The 19,638-nt window shown below is 44.0% G+C and overlaps 1 protein-coding gene across 2 annotated transcripts in view; it reads left to right on the top strand.

Annotated features, from left to right (window-relative positions):
* Positions 1-7,456, top strand: part of LMCD1 (LIM and cysteine rich domains 1) — a 69,292-nt gene extending 61,836 nt beyond the window's left edge. For both annotated transcript variants that reach the window (XM_006152043.3, XM_027773269.1), the window contains 2 exons: positions 3,929-4,144; positions 6,823-7,456. In XM_006152043.3, coding sequence (XP_006152105.1) covers positions 3,929-4,144; positions 6,823-6,981 — 375 coding nt within the window. In that variant the 3' untranslated portion in view covers positions 6,982-7,456. The remainder of the gene's footprint in view (positions 1-3,928; positions 4,145-6,822) is intronic.
* Positions 7,457-19,638: the final 12,182 nt, after the last annotated feature.

Raw genomic sequence — 19,638 nt, 5'->3', positions numbered from 1 at the left:
TCCCTACAGCACAAATCAGAACATCGCATTCCCCACCTAAAGAACCAGCAATGGCTCCTCATTGCCTCCAGAGTGAAGTCCCAACCCATAATCTGGATTCAGAGCCTCCTGCGATCACTCCAAACTGCCTTTCTGAGCTCATAACTCCCTTCCTCCTTCACCGTGTCACCAAGATGTCTGCTGATGCTCCCCAGAGCATTTATATCCTCCCTCTTGCCCTGCTTCCATGTTGGGCAACATCCGGGAATTTGGAGTTGGAAGCCCCACTGATGTCTTGTGGCAAGACCTAACTGGGTGTACTTTGGTGGATCCACACTAAGTCCCTCTGTGTGGGAGGAAAAGGGCTGGAACTTTCCTTCTGTGAACCTTAGAAGCCAGCCAGACAGAAAAGTCACTTTGTACTCAAACAGCCCTTGCCAAATAGTTTACAATTCCCAGCTATGCTAAAGGGATGGAGAAAATAAGTGGATGCTGACTCATCACTTATTTTGCATTTAGACCCACTGACGAGTTCCAGGCCAGCTGGGACTCAGTTCATGAGAGGAAAAATGGGCTTTTTAATTTGCTGAGGGACTTATAGCAGTCATTCTGCTGGGCATAACTGAAACCACGACTCTAGCATGTTCTCAGGAACATTATCAGACAGCTGGGATTCAGTTGGAGACATATCCAGCCAACCAGACACGTCCACGCAACTGCTGTGCTTCGGAGCTGCTCTCAGCATATCGGCATTCTTTGCCCTTGCTTTTTATCTCCCAGTTTTAATTATTTATATATGTGTATATATTAGTTTGCTATAGCCACATATGCCTGTTGGGGAGAGAGGGAAAAGGGGGAGGGTAAGTGTCCCCCCCCCCCCCAGGGGATGGCCTTGCCACAATCCCTTGTCCTCTATTCTTCTCTTGGGATTTTGGGCATGCACACACATGTGCCTAGCATGTTTCTCAATCCTCCAGGTCTGGGACTCAAACTGCATGTTCAGCCACACCAAACCCAGCTGCCTTACCCTCTCTGCCACCTATTGGCCCCAAATCATTATTATTATTATTATTATTATTTTGAGAGTTCTTTTTGCTATAGGGCAATAGGGCATGTGCGCTCACCAGAAAGACAGAGACAGAGAGACAGAAAGCGAGAAATCACCCCCCAGGGGGAATGGCCATGCCACAATCCCTTCCCCTCCATTCTCCTCTTGAGATCTTGGGCACGCATGCACACGCACCCAGCGTGAGTTTAAGCCACCAGGTCCAGGATTCGAACCAGCGACATAGCCATTACACCAACTGCTGCTCCCAGTCCCAAGTCATTTTAATTTTGTTTCCTTAAGAGAATATTATTATGCTTAATATATTACATATGTGGGAACCAGCAGTTAGTGTAATGGCTGTGTCGCTGGACTCCCACGTAGTCGACCGCGGTTCGCGTCCTGGACCCGGTGGCTTAAAACTCACGCCAGGCGCGTGTGCGTGCGTGCCCAAGATTCCGAGAGGAGAATGGAGGAGAAGGGATTGCGGCGTGACCATCCCCCCGGGGGGTGATTTCTCGCTTTCTGTCTCTATGTCTCTCTCTGTCTGTCTGGCGAGCACACGCACCCTATAGAAAAAATCTCTCCAAAAAAAAAAAAAAGAATATATTACATATGTTATTGAAGTATATAAATTAATAATGGTGTTTAGACTCTTTATAGACTCTTTATTCGTTTTTTTTTTTAAGAGAAATTTTTACTATAGGGTATATGCGCTTGCCAGAGTGACAGAAAGTGAGAAACCGTGCCCCCCATCCCCAGGATCAATGGCCACACTGCAGTCCCTTCTTCTCCATTCTCCTCTTTGGATCTTGGGCAGTCATGTACGCACATGCACCCAGCATGAGTTTTAAGCCACTGGGTCTGGGACTCAACTCACGGTCGATTACGTGGGAGTCCAGTGAATGTAACCATTACACCATCCACTGGTCCCAGAAGTTAGACTCTCAACATAAGCCTTTCCATCTTTCCATGGCAAAAACGATAAATATTTCTATGTTGGCTGCCATATAGCTGGCGCTTAGAGAGTTGAAAATTATCAGCTGGGCCCAGCCATACTGACTTGTGCTGCTAGAGCTCTGCTCTGCAGACTGGGACCACATGGAAGGCCTGGATTTTTTTCTTGCTCCAACCTTAGGGCTGGGTGTAAAGACTTTAGATGGTCCTAGGTCAGAGCAGAGGCAGGGCAGCCTCTCCTTGCCCACTGCAGCTGACTGCTGGGGGAGACAAGTACAAATCAAACGGTCACACAGACATCCAAAAGTAATGTCAGCTACCGAGTCCAGACGATGTGTCAGTCCGTGGTTTTTAGAGTCCCCTTGGAGATGTGGGAGGCTGAGATCACACGTGGCTTTCATATAAATCATTTAGATGCTTCACTCTCCAGGAGTTGGTGCACTCTTTTAATGACTCCCTTCAAAAGAAGGAAGAGTCATTTTACAGTGGAGAAACCTCACAGGAACTGCCTCGGCAGGAGGTCAAGGTCAGCCCCACCAGTGACGCGCCGTGGGATATTAAGTACCCTTGTTAGGATGTGAAGAGAACAACAATTTGCTTCAGGGGTCTTCCTCCCAACGTAATCGTGATAACAGCAGACACATGCCAGTGGAGGGACATTCTACAACATGCCTGACCTCACTCCTCAAAACTGTCACCAAAACTGGTCACCAAAAACAAAGAAAGTCAGAGAAACTGTCACAGCCAAGAGGAGCCTAAGGACACTGATGACTAAAATAGTATGTAAACCTCAACAAACCTCTGCATAAAGTTTTGACAAGTTCATAGCATGTCAATATTGGTTAACCGTGACAAATACACCACACGAATATAAGATGTTAAGTAAGAAAAGGAAAACTAAGTGTGGGGTATGTGGGAATTCTCTGTACTATTTTTGCAATTTTCCTTTAAATCTAAATGATCCAAAAATAGAATACTTATTAAAAAATAATCATCCATGGTAAAAGATCCGTTCAGAGTATAAGGTGGCCCAACAGGTTTTAATGTAAAAATTATTTGAATAATCAACCTTATCAGAGAATTCCTCTGTTATCTGGAAATACTACTAAAATACCCCTCTTTTTTTTTTTTTCAACTTCACATCGGTGTGAGGCCAGATTTTTGCCCCATATTTCAACCACAGCAACATGATACAAAATACAAAGTGCAGAAGCCGCCAAGAATATCCAGCTCTCTTAAGAAAGTCATGAAAGAGATTTGCAAAAGTGTAAAAACAATGTTTTACGCTTTTTTCCTTGGGGCTATCGGGTGGCATAGTGGTTAAGGCACTGGACTCCCACATGGCCAACCATGGTTCAGGCCCAAAATCCAGCAGCTTGAAAATCATGCCAGCACATGTGCATACATGTGCACCCAAAATCTGCAGAGAATGGAGAAGAGATTTCAGTGTGGCCATTCCTTCTGGAGCGTTATTTCTCACTTTCTGTCTCTGTCTCTGTCTCTCTCTCTCGTAGGTGTACACATCCTATGGGAAAGCCTAAAAAAAAAAAAAAGTTCTTCTTGCCAATTTTTTTTCCTTAAAAATAGTTATTTTTAGTAACAAAAAAAGACTTACTGTCATTTTAAAGTGAATAAATAAATACATTTTTTCTGTTTTAATTTCTTTTATGGTAATTACCAGTAACTGTTACCCACATGAATGAAACTGGCAGAAGTCTCAATGATTTTTAAGAGTATAAAATGTCCTGAGTCCAAATAATTTGAGAATAACACTTAGTCTTCACAGACAGCCTTTTAGGTAGGCAATATCATTATACCACATTGCAGATGATGAAACTGAAGGACAGAGAAGTATATAACGCCCAAGTAAGCTGAGTTGGGACTCAAACCCGTGACACTCTGCTGTTCTGACTGCACTATATCCTTGTGTTTGCCTCATTCTTCCAGGTCTGTGAGCTCTGCAAAGGAGCAGCCCCTGCAGACAGCCCTGTGGTCTACGCGGACAGGGCAGGCTACAGCAAGCAGTGGCACCCCACCTGCTTCGTGTGTTTTAAGTGCTCCGAGCCACTGGTGGACCTCATCTACTTTTGGAAGGATGGTGCGCCCTGGTGCGGCCGCCATTACTGCGAGAGTGTGCGGCCCCGGTGCTCTGGCTGTGATGAGGTAAGAGCCTGGTGGGGCTGGGGGTGAGGGCAACCCCACTGCTGTGGGAGAGAACTCACAGGCTAATGTCAGTGTGGCTTGGTTAGTAATGTAGATTGGGAAACAGACTTGGGCATCACGACATCCTCTTGGCCTCCATTTTCTCATCAGCAAAATGGGCTAATACCAGTTCCCTCCCATGGGAGTGTTGGGAAGGAACAGATGCAGAGTGCTGTTAAGTCTGGTCATTGGCCCAGAAGAACATCATAGGATGCACCAGGGCAGACTGCCCATGTTCAGACCTGGCTCTTAACTCCATTAGTCATGTGGTTACCTGACTCCTGTGACTCAGTTTTCTCTCATTAAGTGGGAACAGGAAGAATACTTGTCCCATGGAGCGGCTATGGGGATAACTGAGATAATGTATGAGTGCACAGGGCCTGACCTGGTAACTAAGAAACAGTAACTGCTCTTAGTCTTGTGAATATGTAATATAATATTATGATGTTAAAGTAATATAATAAAGTAGAGATGCTATGAGAAGAGCTCAAGACTCTTACACGGGTGTAGATGAGAGGAAGTCCAAAGTATATTAATAATGACAATACTAGGTATGATGTTAGTAAGTATTGTCTGCATGCCTTTCTTGGCAAGAAACACCCTGCCTTCGTCTTTGGTGCATAGGAGGTTAGAAAGGTCTCCACATTGACCCACGATCTGCCTCCTACCACCCTCTGCTATTGGTCTCCATATGAAGTTAAGAACCTGCAATCCTCTTACCTAATAACCGTGTTATCCAGTGATTATTAAGAAGGAAAAGAGAGCCAGCCGGTGGCCTGGTGGTTAGGTTGGCTGGATCCAACATAGCCGAGTGCATGGTTAGAGTCTTGGACCCAGCAGCTTAGAAAACATGCCAAGCACATCTGCATACATGCCTGAAATCTGGAGGGGAGAATGGAAGGAGAAAAGATCGTATGGTCAACACCCTGGGGAGTGATTTCTCACTTTCCCTAATTTCTCTGTCTCTGAGCAGTGAGTGCACATGCCCTATGGAAAAACTTAAAAAATGGAAAAGGACTATGGCAGGCTTGCCCCAGGTCCTTAGTTTTGAGGGGACAATTCCCAGTGCACTCACAGTCATGATTCTCCATCATTTTACTAAGAGCTTCCAATGGGTCAGTAATTTGCTACACACTTTCTATCTAATGTACCATTTAGATCTCAACAACAATCTCTTAGGGGGACACTAACATATTGTCCATTTTATATCTGAGAAAAGCACAACTCCAAAAGCTTAGTGATAATCATACAGCACTAATCTTGTGCAAGTCACTCTTCCAAACATTCCATGTAGAAAAGCTCACTCAGAAAAACCCTGCAAAGGGCTGGACAGTGGTGCAGCAGTTAAATACATGCCCATAATATGGGGCTGGCTGGTGCTGGGGCTGGATCACGGCATTGAGACCCTGTTGGGGGTCTCTCTCTCTCTCTCTCTCTCTCTCTCTCTCTCTCTCTCTCGCTCCTGGAAATAAATTAATGAATGAATAAACAAACAAATAAATAAATAAATACACCTATGAGACTGGAAGTATTTTTGTCCCCACATGTTGTTGAGGTTCAGGAAAATTATTTATCATTCCTGAATCACAAGGCTGGTAAATTGTAAATGAAAACTTGGGGAACCAGCAGTTGGCATAATGGCTATGTCGCTGGACTCCCATATAGTCGACCGTGGTTCGCGTCCCAGACTCGGTGGCTTAAAACTCAGGCCAGGCGCATGTGCATGCGTGCCCAAAATCCCAAGAGGAGAATGGAGAAGAAGGGATTGAGGCGTGGCCATCCCCCCTGGGTGGGGGGTGATTTCTCGCTTTCTGTCTCTCTGTCTCTCGCTGTCTGTCTGGCGAGCACATGCGCCCTATAGTAAAAACCTCTAAAAAATAAAAATTTAAAAAAAAAAAAACCTCATACCCAGCTCTTGTTTGACTCCAAAACCAAAAGACCAAGCTAACCAGTAGACTGCTGACTTTTCTCTTGGCCTCGGGGTTTCCTGGCCATATGTATATTCCAGCATTTCACTTTATTGCAAGCCCCAGTGACCCTCTATCTGCTGCTCTTGGAAAATTAGCCTTTGGCAACGTATCGAGCTGTCTTCAGCATTTTTTCAGGAGAGTAAGCCCATCTAGATCACAACTGGATTTTGGCTCTGACCCACAGAATATCACGGATGCTCGATAAGTAACACCTGCCTGTCTGAGAAGCTAGGATGCAACCCTGACTAGAACCTGTCTATACTGCCTCAGATTTATGTCAGGTTTCTCCAGGGAGGCTTTTAAAAGTCAAACCAACGGAACCAGCAATTAGCGTAATGGCTATGTCGCTGGACTCCCACATAGTCTACCGCGGTTCACGTCCCGGACCCGGTGGCTTAAACTCAAACTGGGCGCGTGTGCATGCGTGCCCAAGATCCCAAGAGGAGAATGGAGGAGAAGGGATTGCAGCGTGACCAACCCCCCTGGGGGGTGATTTCTCGCTTTCTGTCTCTCTGTCTCTCTCTGTCTTTCTGGCAAGCGCACGCACCCTATAGCGAAAATCTCTCCAAAAAAAAAAAAAAGAAAGTCAAACCAAGAATAGGATGAGATGAACCACCATCCTATAACTTGTCCTAGATAAGTCATGCGTTTTTTTGCTCCCCTTCCAAGATAATCTTCTCAGAGGACTATCAGCGCGTGGAAGACCTGGCCTGGCACCGGAAGCATTTTGTCTGTGAGGGCTGTGAGCAGCTGCTGAGTGGCCGGGCGTACATCGTCACCAAGGGTCAGCTTCTGTGCCCGACTTGCAGCAAATCCAAGCGCTCCTGAAGGGCTGCCCGCCCACAGCAACCACAACATCCCACCAAGAAGAAAAAAGTCAGGTGTGCTGAAGCTGTCCTAAGCCTCTGATGCCACAGCCACCCAGCAACGCACACAGTGGTTCTTTCTCTAGGTTGGGTAGTGGTGGTGGATCCTATGAGGGTCGGTAGTTGCAAAACCAGAAATGTTCTAAGAAGTCTTAGGATGGAGTTATTTTTGTTTTTGTTGATTCCCAGCTACAACCAACTGAGGACAAAAATGGCACCAGCAACGGCTCTAGAAAGACCTTCTCAGAGTTCAGTTCTGATGGTCAGATCATACAGCTGTAGAATGCACGTGCCTTTTCTGGATGGGGGGCTCCTCCAGAAACAGGCTGGGATTTCAGCTCTCACTCATTGCCTCCTTTTCAAGTGAAATTTGAATTTTAAATAAACAACCTTTTCTTGGCATGATAAACATATCAATAAAAGTTTTGTGAATTCCACATATGCCCTTATCCAATTATTTACACCATTGCAGAGCTTTTACAACATCCACTTAAGGCCACGATTCCCCACTCTGGTGCTAGCAGAAAATACCATCAATTCAAATACACCTCTTTGTCGATGCGTCTCACTAGACTCCTGTCAGGTGAGTGGGTCCTGGGGCAGGTCTCCTCTCCTTCCCACCACTTCCAGGTCCTCCCAGTTCCCTGGTGGACACGTTTATGTCTCATTTCACTGTGCGCCAAAAAGTGGCCTCCTAGGAACCGATGAGCTTCTCGGTAGCTGGGGTCAGACTCAGCTGTCCTCAGAGACCAGGCAGATAATAAGTGAATACATATGGGGGTAGGACCAGGTACAATGTAGAGAAGCAACCAAATAGGGCCACCCACACACTACCGATGAATGTCACATGGGACACTGAGACCATAGTCAGTGGATATTTAGAAATATGGGATTTTTTTTTTTAACCTAGCTAAGGTAGTAGCATGAACCACACGCTGCTACCTGGCAGGCTGAGATCACATCTGAGGCCCAGGTTTGATTCCTGACCCACCCTAAAAAACATTGGGCACATTAGCACGCACCTGTGTTCCAGCTACTCAGGAGGCTGAGGCAGGAGGCGTGACATAGTGAGGCCCTGTCTAAAACAACACACATGCACATACACATACATACACACCACAAAAAATTAGAATTTTTATGAGAAATCTCTTGATTTTTAAATGTTGCCAACTGAACATTGAACGAGCCAAATAGAATAGATCTTTGGACCAGATTTTACTTCCCCTTATGATCATTTTCAGCCCTCAAGCTAATTTCCTTCCAACAAATTCTAAGAGAAAATATTTATTTTTCTACAGAGATATAAAGAAGACAAATGTCCTAGGAGCTCCCATCCACTCAATGGTCATCTTTCTTAGACTACCCCTCCTCTTGGCATGTTCCTTTAATTTCTTTTCTGTTTTTAAGCTTTTTGCCATAGGACACATGCACTTGCTGCAGAAAGACAGAGAGACAGTGAGAGGGAAATTGAGAAATCACCTTCCACGGTGATGGCCTCACTGCAATCCCTTCTCCTCCATTTACCTGGAGTTTTGGGCACATACACAGACACGTGCCCATTGTGAGTTTCAAATGGCCAGATCTGGGACTCACACTGTGGTTGGCCATGTGGGAATCCAGTGCCTTAACCACTGCCTCACCTGCTGGCCCCAAGTTCTTTAATTCTGTCACCCCAACTTTGCTCTTGCCATTTCTTATGGAAATTGTGTGTGTGTGTTATGAGTTTGACCCCAGTCAGTTGCCTTTCTGGCCTCAGAACCCTTTGTTTGCTACATTTCTCTCTCCCCAGTTCTCCTAAGCATGTGGAAGTTGCCTTCAGTGGAGTATTTCCCTGTGCCATGCTGATTACATGAAGGCCAAGCGGTCTGTGGCATTCCTACCATCCTGTGAGATGCTTCTCACACATACCCCGCTTCTCAGGCCCTTCCCCGAAGCACCAGTGGGATATTCACTTGCTCGTTTACCCCTTCCACAAACTTTCGCTGAGCACTACACAGTTCTAGCCCCCATGCTAAAGACGGGATACAGCATGCACAGAAAGAGCAAAGATCCCTGCCCCATGGATTTTATAGTCTGTGAAGGACGTGGGGCTCAGGCAAATACTCCCACAAGGCAATGTAAAATGACGACAACTGTGGATGCTATAAAGGGAAGGATTCTGTTAGTATACAACATAAAAGAAGTCTAGCTAAGGTGGCACAGCCCCTGGTGTGCTGGACTGCTGTATTGGATGCCACATGCTGAAGATGGTTTCTAATTGGTGAGACAGCCTGAGGACAGTGGGGTGTGCATGTGGGCACCCAGGATCCTGGGGGTCTGGATTGAGGGGAAAGGGGATTGCAGCATGATGAGACCCTGTTGACCATTCTCTCTCTCTCTCTCTCTCTCTCTCTCTCTCCAGTGAGCACAAGCACTCTAAGGCCAAAACAAAACAAAAAGAACTCTTAATTTTTTTTTTTAATAAAATGGTGACATGTTGACTCTTGCATGATTTCCTCCTTCGTGTCAGTAGAGGAGGAGCTGCCCTTCTCATCTCTCTCTAGGAAGACTTCCCTGGCCTTTCGTCCCACTGGGGAGTTGTAGATGTCCTTTCTCTGTTCAATCATCATACTCCAGGCTTAGAGGTTCACCTGGCTTCTGTTGTGCTGTAATTATTTGTTCATGAGAGGCTCCCTTTATGAACTTCTTTTATTTATTTATTCTTTTCCTACAAAAACTTAATTCAGTTCATGCAAAAAACATTGGCAAAATAAATTTTGCTTACAATTTGACATGCATAAAATATACAGGTGATATTTATAACAATGTCTTACAGATACAAGGTAATAATAAACAACAGCCTCATTTTTACCATCTTTTGATGGTAAACATGTTGCACACTAGTCAGTCTTATCTTTTAGGCAAAGTGCTCTTTTGATGAAAGATAAATTAACAGAAACACACTATTGTGAACTATTTCAGACAACACACATAAAGGGGTTTTGATTTGTTTTTCTCTTGTAAACGCAAGTTTATCATTTATAATATTTTCTCTCTTTTTTTTTCACACCCACCATCCCTCACTCTCTACCAACCACTTTCCCCCCTTACTGTCACTAGTGTCCACACCAGTCCTTTTCACCATCACATCTTCAGATCTCTCAACCTCGGCCATAAGTGCAGACATTCAGTACAAATTGATTGGGGATATACATTGTGTGTCTTTTACAAACTGATTCACTTCATCCAGTATTAAATCTTCTATATCCATCCATTTTGAGTCAAATGATAGGATTTCATTGTTTCTTTTTTTTTTAATTTTTTTTCGAGAGATTTTCACTATAGGGCACGTGCGCTTGCCAGACAGACAGAGAGACACATAGAGACAGAAAGCGAGAAATCACCCCCCAGGGGGGATGGTCACGCCGCAATCCCTTCTCCTCCATTCTCCTCTCAGGATCTTGGGCACGCACGCACACGCGCCCGGCGTGAGTTTTAAGCCACCAGGTCCGGGACGTGAACCGTGGTCGACTAGCGACATAGCCATTATGCTAACTGCTGGTTCCCAGGATTTCATTGTTTCTTATAGCTGTGTAATATTTCATACTATATATGCCACAGTTTTTCAGCACAATCATCAGTTTTTAGACACTTAGGTCAGTTCCGTGTTTTAGCAATTATAAATAATGCTGCATTAAATATAAAAGTGCAGATGTCTTTTCAATTGAATGTTTTCTTATCCTTTGGATAGATACCAAGAAGTGGAGTTGCTAGGTCATATGGAAGTTCTCTTTGTAGATTATGATATAAACGGACTTTCCCAGACTCCTTTGCAGCTAGAGAAAAAGCACATGATTCAGTGCTGACCAATGAGGCTTCTCCATTGGGAAGCTTCTTAGAAAAGTCTCCTTCCTTAATAAACAGAGATTCTCTGAAAGAAATAGTTCTGATTTCCTTTTCTTTCTTTTTGATAGAATTTCAAATTTGCACACACACCAAAAAAAATGATAGGAAAAGAACGCAGAGCCATTTGAGGCTGTTGTGGACATAGTGCTCCACCGCCTCAGCATATTTTAGTGTATAATTCTACAAAGGCACTCTCCTACATAACCACAATACTACCATCAAAATCAGGACATTGGGAACCAGCAGTTAGCGTAATGGCTATGTCGCTGGACTCCCACGTAGTCGACCGCGGTTCGTGTCCCGGACCCGGTGGCTTAAAACTCACACCGGGCGCGTGTGCGTGCATGCCCAAGATCCCGAGAGGAGAATGGAGGAGAAGGGATTGTGGCGTGACCATCCCCCCAGGGGGGTGATTTCTCGCTTTCTGTCTCTATGTCTCTCTCTGTCTGTCTGGCGAGCGCACGCGCCCTACAGTGAAAATCTCTCCAAAAAAAAAAGTCAGGACATTAACCCTTATGTATTTCTACCATGTAACCCTCAGATTCAGTTCAGGTGTCATCAATTGTTCCAATAAGACTTTTTATAACAGAAGATCTAGTTCAGGATCATATATCCCATTTAGTTATGTGATCTTTTGGTCTTCTTCAGTTTGGATGTATTCCTGTTCTGCTCTTACCAGTCATGACTTTGAGATCTTAGAAGATTAAAGGCTGATTATTGAGTACAGTGTCCACCAAATTGGGTTTACCTGATATTTCCTCGTAATTAGATTTAGGTTATGCATTTTTGGTAGGAAGACCACAAAAGCAATGTATTTCTTTTTCTATGCATCTGACCAGATGGTCTAGAATTTTTATTAGTCCCTTTAGTGTTAATATAAATTTGAGGGACTAGCACTTGATGTAATGTCTAAGTCATTGAACTCCCATGTAGTTGACCATGGTTCGAGTCCTGAACCCAATGGCTTAAACTCATACCAGGGGTGTGTGCATGCGTGCCCAAGATCCTGAGAGAAAAATGGAGGAGAAGAGATTGTGGTGTGGCCATCCTCTCTGGGGGGTGATTTCTCACTTTCTGTCTCTCTGTCTCTCTCTGTTTTTCTGTCAAGTGCATGAGCCCTAAAGCAAAAACCTTGAACACTTGATTACATTAGTAACTGGTAGATTTTTTTCCAATGTAAATTTAGGCCTTTTCCCTTTGCGTTTAGTAAGCATTTTGTAGGGTGGTTCTTTGAGAGTCTATCAATATCTCATTCCACATCAAAATGCCACCCACTGGTTTTTAGTAAGCAGTGAATGTTTCTTGGTTGAATTAATTATTATTATGATAGTTGCCAAATGTTGACTTTTCATATTTAATTATCCTATGCTTATTAAAATGTATTAATTAGCATTTTAATATAAGGAAGAACTCTATATTCTCCCCATTTATTAATTTATTTGTTTATATTAATTTAGAGTTATGAATTCCTATTTTGTTAAATTACTTATAATCTACTACTACCCTTATTTATTTTAATGTTCAAATTATCCAACACTTAGCCAAAGAAAGCTTCTTCAAGTTGGTTGCTATGTCCTTTTGGCATGTTCCCCATCATTCTTTGAATACATTTTACATTCTGGAACAACAAAATGTCCCAGGCTATCTTGTATTTTCCCTGCCCCACTTTGGAATCCACCATTTCTCAAAGAGTTCTTTCTTCTTAACTGCATGGTGTTGGTTGAGAACTTCTAGAACCATCTTAGAAGCTTGAGGAGCCGAGTGAACCAAGCCAGGAAGCTGAGTATGATGGAGCTTAGAGTTAAACAGAGCCTAAGTCCTTGGTTATGTTGAGACAGTGAACTAACCAGCCTCTGGACTCCTTATTATGTAAGACGATTAATTTCCTTATTTTTATGTAGAGCAATACATTCCATCATGATTTAATGTATTTCTTCATAATAAGTTTTTCCTTAAGTGGAGATTCAGTTCATAGTAGCCAGGGCCAGCAGGTGACATGGTGTTTAAGGCGCTGGACAATCCCACATGACTGACTACGGTTCGAGTCCAGGACCTGGTGGCTTGCTCTCTCACTTTCTCTCTCTCTCTCTCTTCTCTCTCTCTGTGTGTGCTTCTCTCTCTGATTAAATTAAATTAAATTAAATTAATGAATAAATAAAATAAATAAATGTTTCTTTAAAAAGCAAAACAAAAACAAATAACAATGTGTTTGATACCCAAGAAGTTTCATATTGTAGTGAGTTGGTAACACATTCCTGAAGCCATTACCCTTCATAGTTTTATTTGTTTTTTGTTTGTTTGCTTGTTTGTTTTTGTTTGTTTGTTTATTGCAGAAAGTGCATGCAGGCACAGGTGAAAGAGAGAAAGGGAGGACCAGTAGCTGCTAAGAGTATTTCAGGGGGTCAGCAGGTAGCATAGTGGTTGGGATGCTGGAATCTCATGTGGGACAACATGGTTCAATTTCCAGACCTGGCAACTTGTGTGCTCTCTCTCTCTCTCTCTCTCTTTCTCTGGTGGACAACCATGCCCTATAGCATAATAATAATAATAATAATAATAATAATAATAATAATAATAATAATAATAATAATAATAATATTGTGTCATCACAAAAGTCATGATGCATTTTTGCATAGAAAAATATGTCATGACTTTTCCGACAATCCTATAATAAATAAAATTAAATAAATCATTCTAATAAAGAAGAAAGAGAGAAACACAGAAAGATAAATAGAGACAGAGTACCCTCAACAGGGTCTCACCTACCACAAACCTATTTTCCCAACCTTCCAGCTCCTCAGGATCCCAAGTTCCTGGTTGTACACACCTGGCATGTTTTTCAGGCCAACCCGAGATCCAAACCACAGTTTTCATATGGCTTCTAGCGCTGCAGGGCACTGGTGTTACTGCTGTTCCATGCTAACTTGGACCTAGGGTTTTTTAAATAGAGAAATAAAAGTGCGCATTGTTTTGATCTATATATAAATTCATTGTGGAATGGCTAATCAAGCTAATTAGCATATCCATTGCCTCATATACGTGTGTGTGTGTCTGTGTGTCTGTGTGTCTGTGTGGGCGTGTGTGTGGTGAGAACATTTCAAATCTACTGTCTTAGCAATTTTTAATCATCTGTCCTATAAGGACATGAGCAATAGTGACTCAGGTGCTTAGCTCACTGGGTTATCAGACTTTGGCTTCAAAGGTGAGGAAAGTTGCATGAGAGATGATCCCATATGGCGGCACACCATTGGCTGTTCACGCCTATTGACTGTTCACACCTTTCTCTGCCTTTGCTGAACTGAGCCTGCAGAGGATACTGCTGAAAGAAGGAGTGTATTTTGTATTTTTTCCTTTTTCTCAACCAATATTTGCAGTCAGATTCCCCTAGTTTGAAGCAAAATGGCCTCTTGGTCTGATTCCAGTTCTGTGATAATAGAAACTGAAAGCATGAGCATAAAATGTTTCTTTGTTCTGAGTTTGGGACAACATTAGTTCTTAAAAGACCAACAGGATTTGGACTTGTAGACAGAAGAAAGATGATCCAGGTCTCTCTGTTGCAAGTCCAATTTCAACCAGTTTAAACTAAAAACTATGAAGGGGATCTACATTCTAGAATCTTCTTCCTAGCTGAAAGTTCAAGAGACTGGCCAGCTTTAGGAACAGCTGGATCCAGTAGTCCAGGTTACAATTTAAGACTCTGCTTCCTCTCTTCATCTCTTGCATCTGTTTTTCCCTCCATGTTGACTTCACCTCAGACAAGCCCACCCACATGTCATAGACATGATTATTAGCAACAGCAAGGCTCACGTCCATCTTTCAAGGCAGTAAGCCCAGTGAAAAAGTAGTATCCCTTCCTGGGGCTTTCCAGAGACGACTCTGGTTGGCCCAGTGTGGATCATCTGCCTTGGCCTGACCGATTTCTGTGCTGAGAGTGCTGGCATACTCAGATTGGCAATGCTCTGATCACAGGCCAACCAGCCAACCACAGTACGGGATGCGGAGGGATTAGAACAGCCAGCCACACCCAAATCACATGCAAGAGACCCCTTATGGAAAAGAGAGGAACTGTTAGAGCCAGCAATGGAAAGAAAAGTCTTCTGGGTGATGTGGAACTGGCTCAGCTCCCAAGGAACCAAAGGGTATTTCAGGTAGATAAAACAGCAGGAGCAAAGCACTGAGAAGGGGTGATGGAATTGGTGGAAAGAGAACTACCCAAGGAATTTTAGAGACCAGGACCTTCTCATGGGGTTGGGGGATGGCGGTTCACAGCAGGCCAGGGAGAAGCCAGGAGAGAAGCCAAGTCTCAAGCTCATCTTGAAGTCATTACAACGCCACGAACATTCTCATTTGTCTTGATATTTTTTTAATTATTGGAAAGATAAGGCCAATGTTTTTAAAAGGTCTCAATAACATGGTATTCCCTGAAGGAAATGTCTACAGGGTTTTATTGTGGCTTTTTTTTTTTAATTTTATGAAAGATGATGGAGACTAACCAACTGGTTTTATGGGAAAAGTTAATAAAAGTGAAGGATGTACTTCCACGAGGTCAAATATGGAAAGTTTTAAAATAGAAGAGTGACACAAGCAGCTAATGATCCCAATATGTTGGGTCATGCAGGCTGCTGGCATGGGTTCCAGCTTTTAATCAACTACATAAATTATGAAATATGATTACAAGACATGGCAAGCCTTTGCCCTACAAGGAAATGGTTTGTGCTTTGGTTGACAGGAAAGCTCTGTGGAGTTCATCTTCAGCTGATAAGGGACCAGGGAGAAGGAGCAGACAGGCAGGCATCCTGGCTGGAGCAAGGGGACCATCCAGTGCCAAAGTCAGATGAGAGAACATTCTCCAGCCAAGGCCCAAGGCCAAGGAGGAAGGTGTTTATCTGTTCAGTGTGTTGCCTGTGTGGTCCCCGTCAGCAGGGAAGTGTCTGTGACATCTTTGAGCCAGTGCATGGCAACTAAACTTTCAGCTTGTTTCCACCTGAAAGGCCTCTCCTCTGGTGCCACTGCCTTCAAGGCTTAGCACAAGCTCCTCCTCTTCCAGAAAGCCCTCTCTGTTTCCTGCAGGTGTTCCTTTAGCTTTTCAGAGTTATCAACTGACCATATAGTTGATTTGGCCCTTGACCAGTCTGCCCTTAGTTCAGATTCCATGTCCGTCTTCTGAACACTGGCAACATTCATTCCCTCATTGATTCTTGTATTCATCCATTCATTCCCTGAGCATTCACTCAGCACCTGCTATGCTCCAAGCACCATGCCAGGCCTTGGAAATACAGTGGCAGACAAAGTGGGAAGGACTTTCCATCTGTCAGGAGAGGGACACAGATAACAGACAGTGATCCACTCAGACACGCCCGAATCCCAGCAGAATTGCAGTTTATGTCCCTCCCTAAGGCATCACTCAGCCTCACGGCTAAATGGCACTGCAGGCCTGGTGCTTCCCAGAAACACAGATAGAGCCAGCAGGTCCAACAGGGAAGCTTTGTCATTAGCACCAGACCTCGGAATGAGACAGCCTCGATTCTAATCCTGACTCTGTCACCTTGGACAAGTCATGTCACTGTGTCCCCAAGCTTCTATGTGGTAAAATGGGATAGTGATAGTATTGACATTTTAGGGTGGTTCTGAGGATTAAATGGGTTTATGCAAGATTTAGAGCTGCTCTTGGTGGCTAGCAAGTGCTCAGGAGCCCCAGCCATGACTCTTTGAGCTGTTGTTTGTATCACCCAGCAGTGTAGCCTGGGAGATGAGTCTGCCATAATCTCTACTCTTGGCAACAGTGATTTTTTTTTTTTTTTTACATTTTTTTTGTATGAACCAGTGGGGTTTTTTTTTTTTTTTTTTTTTTTACATTTTTTGTATGAACCAGTGGGGTGGCCTGGAGGTTAAGGTGCTGGATTCCAAATGGCCAACCATGCAGTTCAAGTCCTAGATCTGATGACTTGAAAATCATGCTGGGTGTGTGGGCATGTGCCCAAAATTCTAAGAGGAGAATAGAGGAGAAGGGATCATGGTATGGCCATCTCCCTGGGAGGTGATTTCTCTTTCTCTCTCTCCCTGTCTCTCTCCAGCAAGCACATGCATTGTATAAAAAAAAGAAAAAAGAAAGAAAGAAAAAAACTGTGTTTCTTAAATTTCGTTGGTAAAATTAGTCAGCAATTTTCTTGTTCTATTTTAAAATTTGCCAGAAGGCATATGTGCTAGCTGGACAGAGAAAGACACAGAGAGAGAGAAAATGCAAGAAGATACCCCTCCCCGTGGGCATTGGTCACATGCTATCCCATTTCCTCCTTGCAGGATTTTAGGCATGCCCACACATGCGATGTGTTTTTTAGCAAGCTACCAGGCCTAAGACTCAAACTGCACAGTCGGCCATACACACTCCAGTCACCTTAACCACCAGGCCAGAGGTGACTCTGTTCATCCAATTTCTTATTTCTAACTTCCAAGACCTTCAGGCAAATGTTCAAATATTACCTCTCCCTTGAGAGAGACATTTCAGCATCCCGATACGTACATACACGCAATCCTCTTTCTCTACTACTGAAGTCTACCTGCCGTTGCAAAGCCAGGTGTTGCCCATCCTATATTTGCATCGGGTCCCCAGACTCACGATAGGTCCTGCCAAGTCCCAAGAGACTATCCGGGAGAAAACTGGGGAAACATGACATGAATAAGACCATATGTTCATGTCTCCTCTATTCGGGCTTAGAAACTGACACCCGCAAAATCCTCCAGTTTGGAGAGTGGACGCCAGCATTTGCCACTAACATTGTTCCAAGAGGGTGACCTTTAGAGAAGTCCTTCTCACACCTGAATGTTTATGAGTCACCTGAGGAGCTTGTTCAAAAGCAGGTTCTGGGACAGCAGGTCTGAGTGGGGCCTGAGACTATGTTTCTGACAGCTCTGGGTGAAGCTGGCATTGCTGGTCTGAGGCCAAAGTGTGTTCAACTCAGAAGGACTGGTTAGAAGTCAGGTTATCTGACCCCTCACCTGAAAAGTGGGGAGATTGAGGTTTGAGATTAGCATTTTTTTCAACAACACCTAACGGGCAAATTCAGGCCTGTTCAAACCTTTTTTGAACCATGAATGCCAGTGAAATCTGAGACAGTCTCCCTACATAGAAAATAATTAAAAATAGGGCTGCAAGAATTAGCAGGGGAGAAAGAAAAGCTAGGCCTCACCCCTCCAACCCTCCCCATCAGCTTCTCATGGCAGTATCTAAATCCTGGAAGTCTTGCGGTCCTCGGACAGGAGCTTTAAGGGATGTTACAATATTTAATCCAGGTTTATCTGTAATACCAAAGAGGAGAAACAGGTCTTGAGTTCCAGAAGGGGTTGGGATGCTTTATGCCAGAAGCAGCTGTTTCGTAGTAGGAATGGCTGGCGTCTTAGTTGGTTATCACCTTGTTTGACAGAGAGGCCTGAGACAGGGCGATGCATAAAGAATAAAGGTTTATTGGGAACCAGCAGTTAGCGTAATGGCTATGTCGCTGGACTCCCACGTAGTCGACCGTGGTTCGTGTCCCGGACCCGGTGGCTTAAAACTCACGCCAGGCGCGTGTGCGTGCGTGCCCAAGATCCCGAGAGGAGAATGGAGGAGAAGGGATTGCGGCATGACCATCCCCCCTGGGGGGTGATTTCTCGCTTTCTGTCTCTATGTCTCTCTCTGTCTGTCTGGCGAGCGCACGCGCCCTACAGTGAAAATCTCTCCAAAAAAAAAAGAATAAAGCTTTATTTGACTCACGGTTCTGGTGGCCAGAAAATCCAAGAGCACGGGACCAACATCTTGTTGACCTTTGGTACTACATCACAACATAGGTGACAGAAGCTGGAAGGTCAGTCAGTGTGTGCAAAGAGAGAGAGACCTGAGGGCAGATCTTATTTTATAACAACCTGCTTTCACAAAAATGAACCCCTTAGTGACAGAACTCACCCCATCTAGCGAGACAGCACTGATCTATTCCTGAGGGCGGTACCCCCACAATCCGAACATACCCCCAGGCCTCATCTCTTAAAAGTCTCTTGACCTCCCAATGTTGTTATATTGGGGACCACATTCCATTATGTTGGGGACCTTTGGAGGACAAACTCTATCCAAATCATAGTATTTGCTATGCAAAGGCTGCTGATGAGGCCCTTTCCCAGGGAAGGTAAATATCAGGTGTCGCATAACGAAACTTTACATAGAAAAAGAAGTGCCACTTTCATTATGGCCCTGCTCTGCCAGCTCTGAGCTCAGTCACTCCTTTCTGCTGACACTAGGGTAGCAAAGCAAAGCATTCTAAGTCACTCCTCAACTGCCCTCTGGCCATCTCTACATTAATTTGGATTTTTCCTACTTTGCTCAGCAGAGATTAAATTCTCATTTGTTTCCTACTGTATCTTGGAAGGAGCATAGATCTGATGATGAGTCATGCCCGGACAAATGAAGAAAGCCCTCCAGAGATATCCATTTATTTGGTGGCAGATAAAGATACAAAGAAAACTAATTAAAGCTTTTGTTTTTAATTGAGGTCCATTTTTAGAATGCTCTATTACCAAAGGCCCCAAGGAATATGTCTGAAGGGTCTCAATGGCTTGGATAGCGAGGCCAGAAGAGAAAGGAGCTGAGAATCAAAGAATATGCAAACCATGTCCCAGCAGGGCTAAGGGGCTTTATCCCCACTCCTTCCCCTTCACAGAGATCTCTCACTATATGAGACACTCTCCCTGCAATGATATGGACTCA

The sequence above is a fragment of the Tupaia chinensis genome, unplaced genomic scaffold (assembly GCF_000334495.1).
Source record: "Tupaia chinensis unplaced genomic scaffold, TupChi_1.0 Scaffold000333_1, whole genome shotgun sequence".
In the NCBI taxonomy this organism is placed as follows: Eukaryota; Metazoa; Chordata; class Mammalia; order Scandentia; family Tupaiidae; genus Tupaia; species Tupaia belangeri.
The sequence above is the reverse complement of the archived record's forward strand: the minus strand, read 5'-3'. Positions and strand labels throughout refer to the sequence as shown.